A 19037-nucleotide genomic window follows, 5' to 3' on the forward strand; every position below is an offset into this window, starting at 1 on the left:
TGCAAAATGAATCACTGTGTTTGAGAACTGCAGTGTTTATGCCAGACACTGTTCTTGGCAATGAAGATAGATGGTAAGACAGAATCTTTGAGTGATGTGGCTTACATTTTAGTGGAGCCAGACAGGCAAATTCTGAATCAGGTAAATAAGTTACCGTTAAGTAATACAAGTAAAATAAAATAGGGCAGTTTTTTTTGTTGTTGTTTACAGGGTACATAGTGCTGCTTTTGCTAAAGTGACTTCTAAGAGTATATTTTCGATAGTTGGACCTGAATAATGAAAAGGAGATAACCATGAGCAGACCTGGGAGTAGAGTATTTCAGGCCTATAAAACATTTAAGCCTAAAAAAGGCTTAAATGAGAAAAACTTTGATACACTTACAGATAGAAAAGCTGGTGTAACTGTGGTAGAATCAATGAAAGGAATATGTGTGGTAGTGAGTTCACATAAATGATCAGGTACTAAATTTTAGACTGATTTGTAGCTGTAGCAGTGGAAGTGGAGGGAGGAATCACTACAATAGTTGTGAAACTAGAACTGAAGGACTTACACATAAATTGGATTGTGGGATAAAAAGAAAAAAGGAATCACAAAAAGGTTATTATCTGTGGTGTTCTTATCTGTTGTTCATTAACTTAAAATATCTCTTACTACCCTCTAGACCCTTTCCAGTTTGTCTCAGTATTTTAAATCAGGGACAGCAAACTTAACGATAGAAAATGTTCCCATTTTCTGTGGTTGCAATTTAAATTACATGGTCTGAGTGTGGCCCCTGTCTTAATGTTGAATTTGAATATATAAATTTAGGTTATCTTCTACTTAAATTCCTGAAAACCATTTTCATCCATATTTTACATACACATTTAAAAAAAAAAAAGACCTAAGTGAATCTATTTATTTACCTATGTTCCATTTCAGCTGGATTTTTTGGGTGGTTGGGTCTTTTTTAAAATACATGCTTACAAATTGTGGAATAATGTTGAAGGTTGATCATTTATTATAATTTCAGAATTCTGCATGCAGCTTTGCTATTTAATTGGTGCTCTGATCAAAAATATTAACCAGAGTCTTTTAGCCAACTCTGAAAATGTACATCTATCAGCCAACAATGCCTACTTGTATAGCTTTCATTTAATCAGTATTTGAGTAGTAATTGAATGGAGGACCTGGGGTAAGCCCTGGGCATTTATAAACACTCTGTACAAATTCCTGTCTTTGTGTATTTTTCCAGTAGGAAGTTGGGGAGAGATAATGGAGGCAGGAGGGTAAAAGATAGTTGTAAGTAAATATACTAGTGCATGGATTGAGAGATGTAGATTAAAATATGTAACAATTATGTCAGCTATCCCTCAGTAAAAATAATTCCCAATAAAGGGGTGCCTGGTTGGCTCAGTCGTTGGGCATGTGCTTCTTGATTATGGGATTGTGAGTTGGAGACCTGCACTGGGCACAGAGCTTACTTGATTAAAGGATAAGATAGATCTAGATATCTCCAATAAAAGTGTAACAATACATCTACAGATGTAGATGTACATAGATACTATTTCTGTAGATACTACAGAATCACGACAGGTTTCACGGAGCTGTTCTTTTGGGAAGGAAGATAGCTTGTGTGAAGGACAAAGATATAGTGTAAAAATGAGTATAGAAGTTAATGTAAGAAGAACTGTGAAATATCCCTTTGGATTTTCATATCATATGGGCTCTAAGTGTCCAGTACTAGGTAAGTTTAGTAAGCTCTATTCTAAGCTTAGTACTATTGTAAGTGCTTAACAGAAGTTACCTATTACAGTAGTCCTAGGTTACCTATATAGTTGTACGCAGGGTCAGCATTTTTCTTTCTTTTTAGATTTTATTTATTTATTTGACAGAGAGCATGCACAAGCAGGGGGAGCGGCAAACAGGGAGAGGGAGAAACAGGCTCCCCTCTGAGCAGAAAGCCTGACATGGGGCTCGATCCCAGGACCCTAGGATCATGACCTGAGTTGAAGGCAGATGCCCAACCAACTGAGCCACCCAGTCGCCCCAGGGTCAGCATTTTAAACACAATATGAAAGAATTTGTTTATAATTGACACATCGCTTCACTTTGGGGCGATAGCAAGATTGAGCAGCTGGATACAGATTTTAGAAAAAGCTGATGGAAATACAGAACTTAAGAGGAGTCAAAGCAACAAATATTCTTTTTTTTTTTTTTTTTAAGATTTTATTTATTTATTCGACAGAGATAGAGACAGCCAGCGAGAGAGGGAACACAAGCAGGGGGAGTGGGAGAGGAAGAAGCAGGCTCATAGCGGAAGAGCCTGATGTGGGGCTCGATCCCATAACGCCGGGATAACGCCCTGAGCCGAAGGCAGACTCTCAACCACTGTACCACCCAGGCGCCCCAAAGCAACAAATATTCTATCTAGTAGTTTGTGATTGCCTGGAGAAGAAAAGAACAATGTAGAATAATTATATTTAAGAACAGAAAAAAACAGTAGGGAATAAACAAACAAGTGAGCAATGGAAATATGTTTTTAGAGAAATAGGGAAATATAATGCTGTTGTTTTCCTGTAAGTTCAATTTTGCTGTGTAATTACTGTATACATCACTACTTCCGATCACATACTACAATGTATTCACATTAAATATAGGACCCTGTCGGGGCGCCTGGGTGGCACAGCGGTTAAGCGTTTGCCTTCGGCTCAGGGTGTGATCCCGACGTTACGGGATCGAGCCCCACATCGGGCTCTTCCGCTATGAGCCTGCTTCTTCCTCTCCCACTCCCTCTGCTTGTGTTCCCTCTCTCACTGGCTGTCTCTATCTCTGTCGAATAAATAAATAAAATCTTTTTTTAAAAAAAATAAATAAATATAGGACCCTGTCAAATATGAAGAGTTACTAATTTAACCTGGTTTGAAACCTGTATTACGGTTCTTCTGTGTGTGTGTGTGTGTGTGTGTGTGTGTGTGTGTGTGTGTGTGTGTGTTGTAATTCCTAATAGTCTTGCATGACTTTCCCCTTGCTTTGAGTTATGTCATAGGTGAGTTCTAGGTATTTTCTTTCTTTACCCACAGCAGTGTGGCTTTTCAATTCGATATATCCTAAAGTTATTCTTGTGGAGATAACCAGTGAGTAACAATTTTAAACATAAGGTGTCACAATTGTTACTGATAGCCATTTCTCTCACTGCTGCATTTAGATGTGTGGTTGAATTTTTACATTATTTTTACTGCTATATATTTACCATTTTAACCTCATTTCAATTTGTATTGAAAGATAATTTTTATAATTTAAAGTTATGTTTATTCAAGTTGGTAAGCTGTTGCCAATTTTTAAAGAACACAAAAGCAGCTAGTGATAAGTACAGTGGAAAGTATATAGAAAGATGGTATTCTTTCTCACTTTTCACCCTTGTGCCTAACTATTCTGAATCCAGAGTGTGGGTGTGTGTATTACTGTTTATATCTTCATAGTTGGCTCATACTTAAATCCAGTATACGTAAGTGTAGTACATCAGTCAAAAAGAAAATCAGAATTTACCCTATGATTTATCAACTCCACTCTTCATACTGATTATATATAAAGAGATTTCTTGATTCTTTAATTCATGTTTATTATGAACCAACTTGATGATTGGCTACTTCTGCAGGGTTCTTAGAAGATAATGATCCCTTCTTAGGGTGCTAACACTTAATAAGAAACAAACCATTAAAATATCTTACCTTTGCTTTAATGGAAATATTAATAAGGAACGGTGGGGAAGCACAGAGGCAGTCTCTTCTAAGGATTCAAGAAATCCTTCACAGAACATACAGTATAGGTTATATAGTCCCTTATCCTAAACTCTTTGGGCCAGATAATATTTTGAAATTCAGATTTTTGTTTGGTTTTAAATATATGTAGAATCATATTTTCCCCTACTAGGACAATCTTGGGCAGCATTCTTAAACATGTTAAAAACATTCAGTTCGGCTAATAATAACTATAAAAATGTCATTTTGGTGCCATACAAGCATTATAGAATTTAGGACAATTTCATACAATTTTTGTATAAGTGAATTGTATTTTATTCAGCATTTAACTTATATTTGGTCTGGGTGGTTTAACAATGGCAAATGATATTTCCACTCTCTCTTTTTTGGCTGAATTCGTTGAAATTAAATTGCAGATATAGTGATATTTGATCCCCCCAAAATTCATCTTACATCATCTGAAAAATAAGGATTTTATTCTTCATAATGTTAATATCATTGTCATGCCTAAGAAAATTAAAATCAGAACATCATCTAATATATTATGTATAGATAATATTTTATTACCTGTCAAAAAAAGGTCTTTTTAAAAGCAGTTGCTTTTCCTCAGTCAAATCCTTTATTCCTTATTCAAGGTCACTTAAGTTTTACATTAATTTTACTGTTTGGTGGTTGTATGTTTTAAGTCTCATGTAAGATAGTAACCCTTCTTAATTGCAGTGTCTTTATATTTGAAGAAGACAGTGTAGTTGTGTTCTAGAATGTTTCACAGTTTGGATTTGCCTGGTTGTTTTCTTACTAGATTTATGTTAAACATTTTTTAAAAGAAATATAAATAATGTGCTTTTGTATGGTATCACACCAATACTTACATAATATTGTGATTTCTCACTGTTCGAGATTGGGCTTGTTTAAATTGAGTGTGTATTGTCCTTGGATAACTAACTGTAATTCTCTGCCCTACTTCTAAGTTTTTTCATTATTGTGTCTTAGATGTTATTATATGTGCACTTTAAAGCTTAAGATAAAGTTAGCAGGTGTTTATTCTTACTTTTTAAACGTATTTTCCAAACTAAAGTTAGCCTCCTTTTCGTCTTCATTTTAAAAGAGTTGATTGAAAGTTAAAAGAAATCTTCACTCTATGTAATTTGTGATTGGTCTTTTAAGATACTTGAAATATATTACTTGGGCCTATATTCTCTGCATATTTATTAAGACTTTTTACTTCATTTTTTGTGAGACTTAATCTGTCCATTATGTTTGAGTTGGTATTCATGCCAAAAGAATTTTCAAACTCAGAAACTAAAGTTCACAGTAATAAAGTAAATTATTTTAACTGAATTTAAGAATTTAGTGTATTATGTTCAAATGATACATATTTTACTATTTATTGAGCAACTAATTTCTAAACCTTTTATATATTAGTTTTCTATTGCTGCTTTAACAAAGTATTACAACTTTCATGTGAAATAGGCCTCACAGGGCTAAAATAAAAGAATTGAGTGGTCTGTGTTCCTTTTTAAAAGCAGTGGAAGAAAATCTGTTTCCTTGCTTTTTTTTTTTTTTTTTTTAAGGCTTCTTCCTGAGGCTGTCCATATTTGTTGGTTTTATAGGTCCCATAACATCTTAAAAGCCAGCAATGGCTGGTCATGTCTTTTCTCGCATGATCTTTCTAACACAAACTCCTCTTCCTCCCTTTTCTACTTTCAAAGACCCATACTTTAATTGAGCACAGCCAGATAATCCAGGATAATATCTGTATCTCCAGGCTAGGTGTTTAGCAACCTTAATTCCATGTGCAACTTTCATTCCCTTGGCATGTTAACATAGTGTAGCATAGATTCTGGGGATTAAGGTGTGGGTTGTCTTTCAGGGAGGTGGGTATTAATATTCTGTTAGTCTCATAACATTATAAATGGTACAGATACATGAAACATTATGTCCTTTTTACCAGTAAAGAAGCTCAGGCATACAGAAGAAGGAGGTGAGAGTTAACTCTAGGCGTTCTGGCTCTAATCTCTGCTTTTATCCTTTACTTTATAATTGATTTCTTGGGGCCCTAAGCTAAGAGGAGTGAATAAACTCTTAGTGTGTTCAGTAACAAAATCCATGGACTAAGTGGCTCATTAATATTTTATGTCTCACAGTTACAAGAGGGAGAGTTTCAAGATACAATATTGGCCAGCACATTTAGTGTCTACTAACGGCCCATTTCCTTCTTCATAAATGCACATCTTTTTGCTGTGTCCTCATAACATAGAAGAGGTGAGAGAACACTCTGAGGTTGCTTTTTTAGGGCCCTCATTGCATTCTTGAGATCTCAATTCTCATGACCTAATCACCTCCCAGATGCTTAACCTCCAGATACCCTATTCCATTGGGAGTTAGAATTTCAACATATGAATTATGGCAGGACACAGCCATTCAGACTATAGAAAGTAGTTTCTAATTATAAAACAGACTTTAAATTTTCTCAGCTTTGTGGTTTATTTAAGTATAATTGTAAGATATGTAAAATCTACTTGTTGCCCTTACTGAGTACAACCAAGGAATAACAGGCAACAGGATACCTTAGTGTGACCACAGTTAATTGCCATGTATCATGTTTGGTTTTTTTCGTTTTCTTTGTTTTGCATGGCTATGTCAGGAAGATGGGGTGGAAAAGGCAAGGCATCTGTTGATAATTTTTCATTTCCACACCACCTACTAAGATTATCATGAAAGGTTGAAATTGTAATAAAGACTTAAATTAACTCAACCTAAATTTCATCCATTCCAAAATGCATCTCCACACTGACATTTGGGGACATATTTTGGGAATTTACATGATGAGAATGTCAAGAAAAAACTGGCATTTTCTGAAGTTGCATTTCAGAAATAATAAGTATATTATTATACTTATATAAGTTTATTATTATAAATAATAAGCATATTATTACGGATTGATTGTTATTGTCATCATACCCCCAAATTTGCTGTTGGCTATATTTATGAAACACAAAATCGTAAGCCTTAGAATAAAATCTTTTAAAAATGCTGAGGAAAATAAAACTCTCAGGCACCATTCAAATTTTTTCAGCTTTTTTCCCCTCAGTTTTCATGTTCAAATATTTCATCAAAATCGTGCTCTAAAATGTCCCTCCTCAGATGTCACTCTTCATTTTTCTGTCTTCATTCCAGTCTACTTTCTTTACCATTTTAAGTATTTGTTTCCAGATAGTCTTTTAGTATGTTAAAATCTGCTTTGTGAAACCCCAAATGTTTCTTATTTCCTTTTTTCTTTCAGTCTAGGAGCCTTCTTTATACCCTGAATTTTTATATTCAGTCCTTTATCCAAATAACAAAAACAAAGGCTGTGTCCTGAAACAAAATCAGTTCCCGAAAGCCAAGAAATTTACTACTTTTCAAGTTTCTGAGGTTATTTTTTATCATGTTTCTAAAATATAGTAAGTGAATAAAACCATTTTCCATCTTCCCTGTTTTTTTCCTATTCTTTTCAAAGTAGAATATTGCAAAAGGAATTACTGCAATTTGTGACTTATTTTCCTGACTCCTTTGTGCTTTTTTTAGGTGTTTCTGTTCTGGTATTACACCTTAAGGACCACAGTATGCATGTTCTTCATGTCTTATTCATTTCTGTTTTTCAGATTAGATTGATAAAATGTAAATTTATTAAGACCCAGCAAAAAGTAGTATCAGCTGATTTTTTAGCCATCCCATACATTGAAAAGTTCTCTTCAGATTAATAGCTAGAGAACGCCAAAGCACAGTTTAAGTCTTAAACATTTTTTTTTTTTTAAAGATTTTATTTATTTATTTGACAGAGATAGAGACAGCCAGCGAGAGAGGGAACACAAGCAGGGGGAGCGGGAGAGGAAGAAGCAGGCTCATAGCAGAGGAGCCTGATGTGGGGCTCGATTCCGTAACGCCGGGATCACGCCCTGAGCCGAAGGCAGGCGCTTAACCGCTGTGCCACCCAGGCGCCCCTTAAACATTATTTTTGATCTTTCTTAAGATCTTTTCCTAAATAGCTTTTTCTATTTATGCTTGCTCCCACTTTTTTAAAGTTTGATTGATTGATTGATTGATTTTGGATTTTATTTATTTATTTGTCAGAGGGAGAGGGAGAAGCAGACTCCTCACTCAGGCTCCCCTACAGTTAAATTCTTACTGGTTTTTTTTTTTTTTACGCATAAGCCCTTCTTCCTATACGTTGTTGTCCTTTATTCTTCCCAAGCTTTCTGAAAATGGGAAGGACTAAAAATTTCAGAGTGATGGAGAAAACATACCATGGAGTGACCACAGGTTGGTTATTCATTATGTAGATGATATTAGCAGCAATGTTAGTTTAAAATTACGTTCTCTGGGCAAGTAATTCTGTACCTGGGACTGCAAAAGGACAACTACTCATGCTCATTTACTCCTAGGAAACCAAGCTATATCTCTTTGAGTATACTGCCTCTTTTTACGTGAAACTTTGAAACGGGCTATAAAGTCAGATAGTAAAAACTATGATCCATTTGCCAACATAATCAGTACTATTGGAAATGAAAGTTTATTTTTAAATTAAAAAGTAGAATAATACTTAAAAACAAAAAATAATACTGTTTCCCTAATACTGCTGGTAAGGATTTGAGGAAACAAAATGTGATTCCATAGCCCTTAGAATCTCCTCTTCATAAAACAAAAGAGAAATGAGAAAAGTGAGTGAAAATAACAGGCAGAAAGTGAAGAGAATATAGAGAGTGAGAAGATAACATTACAGGTATATTTTGCCTTTCTGAGCTCCATTTTCCCTCATTGTGAAAAGAGATGGATAGTAAAGTGTCTTGCTTGGCACTGGACTTAAGTAGTGCAAGATTTAAATGGCCTAAGTATGTAAACTATCTAATTCTGTGTTTTCTTTTATACTAAGCATTTATGAATGCTACCGCTTATTGACATTTTATTTTCCTTCATGGCAACATTGCTGAGTTTATAAGCATTGTTGCATGTGCAAATATAAATTTACAGAGTTTCAGGCATAATTTCAGAGGTGAAATCATATCAGAGGTGAAATCAGAGGAGGGGGAGAAAGATATCAGTAAATACTACACATCTGATGTATAGTGTTTCAAATAGGATTTTTAGTTTTTGTCACCTGTAGCACATACACACACCACAAAACTTCCTGATTTTGAAATAGAAATATAGTAAGGCAGAGTTTTGTTTCCAGTCAGTTTAACATGAAAAATTGCTATAGGCAAACAAAGTGTTACTATTTTATATGATACTTAAGAATTTTTCATGCAACTTTAGACTTGAAATTATTATAGTCATTTTGTTTTTAAAAAGTTAACAACTTAATATATATTCTTAAAATCATTTTACCCCAGGCTTATGTATGTGAGTTTTGATAAAGAATTTTAATCTGACAGTAATAAAAATTGGTTGTGAGAAAAAAGAACATGAGAAAAATTAAAGAGAAAATAAGTATGATGCTTCTTACCATACTGTAAAACTTACTCATTTAGTTATCATATATTTATTAAGCATTTGGTCTGTACCAGGCACAGTCTTCCTGCACTTAATAAAATAGACAAACCCTTTGTTCTCGTGACTCCTGCGTGTTAATGGGAAAGAAATAGTAGGAGCATTGTAAACACTAAAGGATGATAGTTTTAGACGCAGATAGATAATATGATACCAATTCTTTCAAGTAGTTATTTATGTATTTATTACAACTGATCCAAATTGTTAAGTCATTAGCAGCAATTCAGTCTATCAAAGAACTCCAGTTGGTTTGCTTTTTATCGCAGGAGGTTATACCGTTCACAGATGTAGTTGTTAATATCACTTTTATTAAACTGATGATGGATAATTGTGATTTTTAGAATAATTTTAAAGCTGAAATGTACTATACAGATTAGTACTTCTCTGCCTTCAGAGAAGAACTTGAGGTACTTAAATTCATGGGAATGCTAGCAGACAATTCTGAGCAATGATAGCAGATGATAGAAAAATTATCATTATTTATGAGAGTTCATTGTATTGCTAACATTAGAAGTATGAAGATCAGAAAACTATAAAGTATTTTTTTAAAAGGTTGTTAATATAAGGGTGCTCAGATGGCTTAGTCAGCTAAGCCTCTGACTTTGTTTCAGCTCTTAATGATCTCATGGGTCATGTGATTGAGCCCTGTGTTGGGCTCTATGCTCAGCGGGGAGTCTGCTTGGAATTCTATCCTTCAACCCTTCCCTTACCCCTCAATGCACATACACTCTCTCTCTCTTTAAAATAAATAAAAATTTTTAAGGGTATAAAAAGTTTGTTAATATAAATGAAGATTCCATTACACTACCTTCAAATTAAAATTGAACTGGTAATATCTTTTATCTTTTGATACCATAGTGTAAGCTAATTCTATGTTCTTTAAAATCTAGATCTATAAATAGTTCCAGCATGGAATTCAGACTGATTTCAGGGATGAGGAAGTCGACTATGTTATAAATTTACTTCTTGGAAAATTTCTCTCAGTTACCCAAATCAGAGAAAAAATTAAGATCATATCCTTGAACAAGAGATGAGTGTTTTGTAGATTAAGATAATTTTATTTTTATGTACCTTTATTCTCAGTGCTTTAGTATTATCATTGTGTTAGGCCTGTTATATGTGAAAAATTGACAAAAGAAAAATCACCACATCGGTAAACTGTAGAACCAAGATACTCACTTACAATTGGTGTTTCTTGTATACTACAAATACTCAGTATTCCATTGTTGTCATAAATAATTTTTCTCCACAATAGGTACTGCCTTCTGAAAATTCTAAAGCAATGTCAAACACTGAGAGAAGCTCTTATTACAGCAGGGAAAGAAGTTATATGGCATGGGCGGACAAATGATGAACCAGCACATTACTGTAGCATTTGTGAGGTAACTGTTCTTGCTGACAGTTGTTTTGCTGTAGAATCTGTAGTTTGGGGGTGTCTTTTAAATTACAAATTTACCTATACTTTTATATAATGCATTTTTGATTGACTATTACAGCAGTTATATTAAATTTTCATCTGATGGTATAATATTTCATCAGAAGTAATGCCTACAGAGGCATTCATGTAGTATTTTCTTACCAGTAGATAATTATCTCAGATTTCATTCCTTAATAGAGTTGTTGGTCTTTTCCTGTGACCAAGGCTTGCAAAAATACAGAAATAAAAGATGTGGTACCTCCTCTGGAGGAGCGTACTTCCACTTGAGAAGACGGAATGTAAACAAGTTATGGATGCACATGAGACTGATGAATATGAAGCTGGACATGTATATACTGTTACAGAAACAATGAGGAAAATAATTGTTCTTACTAGCTTAGAATTTATAGGCTGTTAAAACATTTGAGTCCTAAATTCTGTAAGAGGAGATTGGTTATAGCTTACAGGGCATCTTGAATTAAGTTTAAGGAATTTGATTTTTACTCTGACATCATGTAAGCCATAAAAGTTTCGAGCAAGGTACTAAGCCAAGGTGTGTGTTTCAGAGAATTGGAGAGAATGCAGCTAGAAAGCAGAGGTGTCAGCTGGAGGCTATTGGAATGGTCTTTAAAAGAGGGGTTAACAAATAAACTTGTTTGTTATTTTTTGGGGAGTTTAAAAGTATTTAGGTCGACAGGGTAGTTGATCACATGGGAATGATGACAAATTCAAGAATCGTAAATTTTTGAACTAAGGTCACTAAATTGTTATTTATTTATATAATAAAACACCTTACTGTTTGGCATCTTAACAGTCCTGTTCCAATATGAATTTAGATGTTGAGTTTTTCCCACTAAAATAATAAAAAATAAAATAATTATAATTATACTTGATACACATTACTATTTTTCTTTTCAGTAGGAGTGGCCTAAATAATAATCAAATATCTGCATTTTCAAATCTGTGTTTTCTTTTATAATAGTGTGATAGCCTTTATGCTATTTTATTTTCACTGATAAAAGATTGATTACTTAATTCTATACGGATGATCCATAAAGAAATCAGTATGTTTTGTAATACACTTATGTTTTCAAAGCTAATTGCATTTGTTAAAATAGTCACAGGATGGGTCACTTGGATGGGAAATTGAAAGTCCAAAGTAAACCTTGAAATTGTGTGATTCTGGGATAAACTTACTATATCCCTTGGCTATTTTAATACTGTATAATCTCATTAAAATATGTTGTTATAAGATCCACAATATTGTCTTACATTAGGTGTTATACTTCAGATAAATATGTATCTTTTCAGTATTCGAAAACAAAAGTGTTAAGCTATTATCCATCATTCTGCTGGAGCTTTTTTTTTTTTTTATAATAATATATTTTTATTATATTAGTCACCGTACAGTACATCCCTAGTTTTTGGTGTAAAGTTCGATGAATCATTAGTTGTGTATAACACCCAGTGCACCATGCAATACGTGCCCTCCTTACTACCCATCACCGGTCTATCCCATTCCCCCACCCCCCTCCCCTCTGAGGCCCTCAGTTTGTTTCTCAGAGTCCATAGTCTCTCATGCTTCATTCCCCCTTCTGATTACCCCCCTTTCTTTATCCCTTTCTTCCCCTACCGATCTTCCTAGTTCTTATGTTCCATAAATGAGAGAAACCACATGATAATTGTCTTTCTCTGCTTGATTTATTTCAGTTAGCATTATCTCCTCCAGTGCCGTCCATGTTTCTGCTGGAGCTTTTTAAATCATTGTTGTTTCTGTATTAAACATGTCCTTATTGTCTTCTGGTATAATAATACTCATGAATACACTGTTTGTACTTATTTTCTTTAATATGCAAGGCTTAAAAGTAACCAGTTTTTGTTACTCATCTATCATTTCCAGTTCTGAAAAATAACTGGTTGTTGGGGCACGTAGGTGGCTCAGTCAGTTAACATCTAACTCTTGATCTCAACTGAGGTCATGATCTTAGGGTCCTGAGTTCAAGACCCACGTTGGGCTCCATGCCCAGAAAAATAATAATGATCTGAATATATATTTTTCAATGATTTTGTTTTTCCTTTTATTATTAGCTTTAATTAAATATTAAATATTAAGCTATGATATATATGCTCTAAAGTTCCAAAAATGAATGAAACACAATCACCACCTTTGTGGAGCCAATCTGTGAGGGGGGAGAAGTATCTAAACACAGAACAACTAATGAATTCTTGAACACTACATCAAAAACGAATGATGTGTACTATATGCTGTCTAATTGAACATAATAATAAAAAAATAATTTAGAAAATAAAAAATAAACACAGAACAGTATGAATGCTATCGTAGAGAAGTAAAAAGAATCATTACTTTACCTGATTGTATACTAATTATTTTGGGTGAAATAAAAATAAGCTGATCTTTATCAGACTGTGTATTAAAGTTGAGCAGTTTTAATCAGTATTTAATTCCCTTGGCTCAATCTCTAAATATATAATACGGCTCTTGTTTCTGTGGTACAGGTAAACCTGGTGTCTCAAACATTCAACTATGAGACGGTGTTTTTTGTTGTTGTTTTTTAAGTACTTCCATTTACAAAAATCACTGTCCATAATTTCATGTAAAGTAGAACTCCATAGTCACACTATGGTGGTGCAGTAAATTCAACTCTCCATTCAGTGCTTTTTCTTTTATATAAAATAGGTGGAGGTTTTTGATCTCCTTTTTGTCACTAATGAAAGCAATTCTCAAAAGACTTACATAGTACATTGCCAAGACTGTGCACGAAAAACAAGTGGAACTCTGGACAATTTTGTGGTGCTAGAACAGTACAAAATGGAGGACCTGATACACGTCTATGACCAGTTTACATTAGTAAGTGAATTTAACATGTGAGTACGTAGTTAGCTGGGTTTTTGAAGTAGCAGTGTTTGTTTTTGCTATCTGATAAATACAAATTAATAGGATATTTATATTTTCCCTTGGCTCAGTAGATACTGCATAATAAGAAAATATTTCTGTGTTTTCAAAGCCCTTTATCCATGTCCAATCGATACACATTACTGTTTTTTGCTTTTCAGTAAGAGTGGCCTAAATAATAATCACAATATTTACATTTTGAAATCTGTGTTTTCTTTTATAATATTGTGATAGTCTTTATACTATACTATACTAAGCCAGTCACTCATTAGTGAAATTTTAATTGAATTTTCAAATTATTTTCTACAATACTCTTTGTTTTAGTAAATGGTCTAAATGTTCCATGTATTTTGACTAAATTTTGAACTACAGAAAAATGGGGTAATGATTCAAAACCTTGAAGAAATGGTCTTAATGAAACAATAAGACCACACCATTTAGCAGGCTGTTAAACTTTCTGGGGATATGGAGTTTCTTTCTAATTCACTTCATGAGTAGGCTCTATGTTGATAGCCATGACCTAAGAACAGTATTAAGAATTAACATACCAAAACAATTAACATATCTTATTTTTAATTTTAGGCTCCTTCATTGTCATCATCCTCTTGATATTATCCCATGAATATTAAATGACACCTTTTCTGCTCTTCAGGAAAGGTCTTGCACCACTGGTTTTATAGCTGTTCATAAGACTGCTGACTAAAAGCTATGTCTATGCAACCTTCCAAGAATAGAGTGTCAACCAGCTGGATGTAGGAGAGCACTGCCTCTACTCCAGGACTCTCACAGAGCTGCTCCAGCTGGAACTAATAATAATCACATGTTTTATGATATCTGACAAAACATGGCAATGTCAGACTACTGACTTGAAGATAACCTTTTTCTATGTTTCTGTATTTCTGGACAGTTAAATTAGTTTTCCTCCATACTTTAGCCTTTCAGAATTTTTCTGAGGAAAAAATACTCTTCTAACTGGCCATTTCCTTGGTATGATGGTTAACAAATTCAAATCTTTAATCAACTTTTTTTTTTATGTGTAAATTAGATGAGAAAGTTTTTGGGGTTTTGGTTTGGTTTGGTTTTTTATCATTTTATATTTTTGTCTATTGCTAGAGGCCAGTCTGATTCCAAAATAAAACTTTAAGAAAAAACTCCTAGCCTAATAGCCAAGACACAAAGATAATAGATTGCACATAGAGTAATAAACTTCAGATTTGTGATTTTTGTTTCTAATCCTGATACAGATTTACACTATTTATGAATACATATTTATTGCTTGAAAATATTTGTGAGTGGAATGTTGTTATTTTACCTGAGATTTACCTGCCATTAAATATTAAGGAGTGCTGTAATTTTAAACATGACTCCTTTTACATTTTCTATGTGTAAATAAAACTGCTTAGCATTGTACAGAAACTTTTATTGAAATTGTTTAATGTTTAAAGGGTTTTCCACTGAGTTTTAAAAAAGACTTTCTGTTAAGACCTAGCTTTTGTTCATTTTCAAATCTGATTATATGTATTTTATATATACGTATATATTCACACATGTGTATAACATAAAAATAAAAATATAAAATTGTATAAAGATAAAAACAAATTTTAAAATTTCCACATTTATGATCGTTTTTGAGGTGCCTACTGTAAAGTATTGCTTACAAAAGTATGCTTATTTTTAAAGTAAATGTCTTTTAGCTTGTTTCATTAAGTTAGTTATTGCAATGATAGCCAATAAATAATTGCTGGCAAAATATATATTAGAAAACAAATACTGAATTTTAAAGGGAACATTGTATATAAAGTTTGGTAGATCACTTATTTACTATAGAAAAGAGATTCAGAATGGTGATGGCTTCTACTTTAGAGAATAAATATGTTAAATGACTTATTTTTTAAAATTAGATAACTTTAAATTCCATGCTTTCTGTTTGTTGAATGTAGCTGAGGAAGGAAAGAGGGGAGATACTCAAATTCTGTGTCACTGATAATCAATTTTAACAAGTTTTATGAAGGCTTTTATTTCATACGAACAAATAAATTAATCATAGTATCTCATTTTATAGTAACACCTGGTTTCTACCTCTACTGTGTGAAGCATTTGGCATGTATTCTCATTTTATAACAGTGTTCTAAAAGTTTTCTAGGGAGCTTTGGTGTGGAGTTCTATAAATGAAGTTGTGCAGAAGTATAAAGAGAATTTATAATCTTGTGAACTGCCTAGATGGACTATGTTTATGAATTATCTCTTCTCAAACAATTTTCAAGTATTCTGGCTTCCTAGAAATAGTTTTAAGAAAAAACTTAGAGATATTTTACTAAATTAGGTAATAATTTTTCAAGAGTTAAAATTGTAACAGCAATCATGTATAATTTCAAAGGAAAATAATTGCAATTTTGTTTTAATGAAGGAACAAAAAAGTACTTCATGCTGCTCAGATATTTTAATTACGATTACTTTAGTAATTCTTCGGTAAATGCTCTTATCCAAAAGTCATTGATAATAAAAGTCAAGACATACTTCTCTCCTCCCAACAAAAGTTCCAAACCAACCCCCAGGAAACAAAGATTATTAACTACTAATACTGTATCTGAGTTTTTCTTAACCACTTCTGTTTTGTATTACTTACAAAACATATTACTGTCTCATCTCTTTTTGAAGTGATTAACTGCCACGATTAATGTAAATTGAATTTATTGAATTGACTTAGACATGAAAATGATTTAGTTGTGTTTCTTTATAAACATATATTTGGATTATATGTTAAGAATTGTACTTTTCAGAAGCTTACAGTCATTAAATAGGACAGGAAATGAAAATCAAATATATCAGTATCACTTTGAGGTATCTCTAGATAATGAGGTCCTCTCATCTATTTTCAACAATTTAATGTCCTCTGTAATTTGGATTGGGAAGGTATTAAAGAAATAGATTCTCCATTTTTGTTCTTTTCACTCCTAGAGGTGTGAGACTCATTAAGATCACTATCCACATTTTCAATTAAATTTGTATCATAGCACACACATTATTTAGAAAAAGACCATAATCCACAAATTACATAAAACAGGAGATATTAATCCACAAAGAGTGAACTCAGTCATATTCTTTTCTATTCGTTACAATTTAAATAGGAACTCTTCTTCATGGCATATAATTTATGAAAATTATAAATTTTGTATTTCTGCTATGAATATTCAATTGAACCTGCTATATTTACCAAAGTCTTGGCTTCTGCCTTGTCCAAAGAAGTAGACGGAGAATTAGGAACTTCAAGTTTGTCATACCTCAGAGTAGGCTGGAAGTTAAAAGCCAGCAGAGGAGAGAGGAGAACCAAGAATTCTTTGGAACAAAATTACATAACAAGGAAGTGATACTAGAGCAAAGAAAAAATTTAAGAGAAAAGAGGAGGTAACATTTGTCAGATCAGAGCTTTAGGAAAAACCATGTCTAAATCCTGAAAAGAGTATAACTAGAAAGATGTTAGCATAGCAAGTGACATTAGTTCGAGCAGCTTTAGTGAAGAAATGGGAGTAGACTGATTGCCGTGTGAGGCTAAGAGCTGAGAGTATGAATTTGAGAGGAATCAGTTGTGTCCAGAAAGCCTCCACCTAGGAGATTATCTTGGTTGCTATATGCTAGACAGATTACCAACTTTATTTTATTTAGTTTTTATTTTATTTTTTTTTAGTAATCTACGCCCAACAAGGGGCTTGAATTCATGAACTTGAGATCGAGTCACATGCTCTTCCAAACTAAGACAGCCAGGTAACCCCAGATTACCAAATTTAAGCAACACTTTTATAGCATTGACCTCTAGAGTGCTTTATACAGTACTGTTCTGTTTCAGTATTTGAAACAACCCAGATAATGTTTTGCTTTGGAAGTAAACATTTTTCAGCATGTCTGTTTGGTTTTAGTATGACTGAATTATACTATACTGTCATGCACTTGTGCAGAGCATCATTCAAAGGGTTTTCCAAACATACGCCTATTTTAACCTTTGGTGATCCTTTAAGTTAGTCACTGTTTTATCTTTACTTTACAGGTAAGGTATTAGGGATGGAAAGATAAATATTTAAAATCTGGCTATGTAACTCCGGAGTGAGTGTTGACTCCTTCCCCCAATAGAAAACTTGGAATTGCAGAATGCTTACAAAACCTTTGTGTTTGAGGAATCTTTTCATTGTGATGTCTTTGAATTTGAAAACCTGAGAAGTAGGCATATATATTTTGTTTCTTAATTACATCTTATTTTTCACATAATTGGACATTCACATGCAATGGTAAGAAAGTAATAGTGTTCCTCTATATAGGTTAGTCACTTTTCCCCAAAGGAAATATCCTGCAAAACTGTAGTGTAATATGCTATTCAAGATATGAATGTTAATACAGTCAGTATACAGAATGTTGCTTTCACCGCATGGATCCCTCATGTTGCCTTTTAATATTCAAATCCACTTTGACTTCCTGCCTTTTCCTGTCCTTGACTATAGCGAAATTGTTATAGTCTCTCTATCTCTAGCCATTTCAGGAATATCCTAAGGGAACTGTAAAACATGTCACTTTTTGGTAAGGGCTAGATTACACAGTGTAATCCCTAGAGATGTGTTCAGCTTGTTAGTATGTATCACCTTTCTGGTTTTGTTACTGAGTAGCATTCAAGGTATGGATGTACCACAGTTTAGCCATTTACCCAATGAAGAACATCTGTGTATGCTGTTAGAGCTATACTAAATAAAGATACTGTATTTATCTACAGCTGTTGTTTGGGTGAACAGAGATTTTATTTTTGTGGGGTAAATGCTTAAGAGGACAATTGCTGGGTTATATAGTATTTGCACACTTAGTTTAAAACAGGAATTTTTTTCCCCCAGAGTGTACCATTTTACATTCCTTTAAATTTTGAGGAATTGCTCCAGTTTTTTTTCAAGTAATGAAAATTTCTCAGTCTTTAATTGTCCTATATTTGGTGTAGGATCTGTAGTGATAACCTGTCTTAACTCTAATCGGTGTTTTGTGATTTTGTCCATATTTCTCAGTCTTGCCAGAGATTTATTAATATATCCCGGTTTGTTTTGGGAACCAGAATTTTGTTTTATTGACTTAAGTTTTTTCCATTTTATTGATTTCTTTTCGTTACCATATTCTTCTTATGCCATACTTTGGGTTTATTTTAATGGGTGGTTTTTGTATGTAAATGTGGGAACTTATATTTAAGATCCTTCCCTGAAATATTTGCAAATGTCTTATTAGATAAAGGGCTAGTATCCAGAATCTATAAAGTACTTATCAAACTCAACACTCAAAGAACAAATAATATGGTCAAGAAATGGGGAGCAGGCATGAACAGACATTTCTCCAAAGACCTACAGGTGGTCAACAGATAATGAAAAAATGCTCAACATCTCTGGGCATCACGGAAATTGAAATCAAAGCCAC

General features: G+C 33.3%; 1 protein-coding gene across 9 annotated transcripts in view; it reads left to right on the top strand.

The window, feature by feature from the left end:
* Window positions 1-18356, top strand: part of LOC113248376 (lysine-specific demethylase 6A-like) — a 147690-nt gene extending 129334 nt beyond the window's left edge. For all 9 annotated transcript variants that reach the window (XM_048213435.2, XM_026489776.4, XM_026489777.4 and 6 more), the window contains 3 exons: window positions 10526-10652; window positions 13386-13556; window positions 14184-18356. In XM_048213435.2, coding sequence (XP_048069392.1) covers window positions 10526-10652; window positions 13386-13556; window positions 14184-14210 — 325 coding nt within the window. In that variant the 3' untranslated portion in view covers window positions 14211-18356. The remainder of the gene's footprint in view (window positions 1-10525; window positions 10653-13385; window positions 13557-14183) is intronic.
* The last annotated feature ends 681 nt before the right edge of the window (window positions 18357-19037 follow it).

This window comes from Ursus arctos, chromosome Y (genome assembly GCF_023065955.2).
Source record: "Ursus arctos isolate Adak ecotype North America chromosome Y, UrsArc2.0, whole genome shotgun sequence".
Classification (NCBI taxonomy): Eukaryota; Metazoa; Chordata; class Mammalia; order Carnivora; family Ursidae; genus Ursus; species Ursus arctos.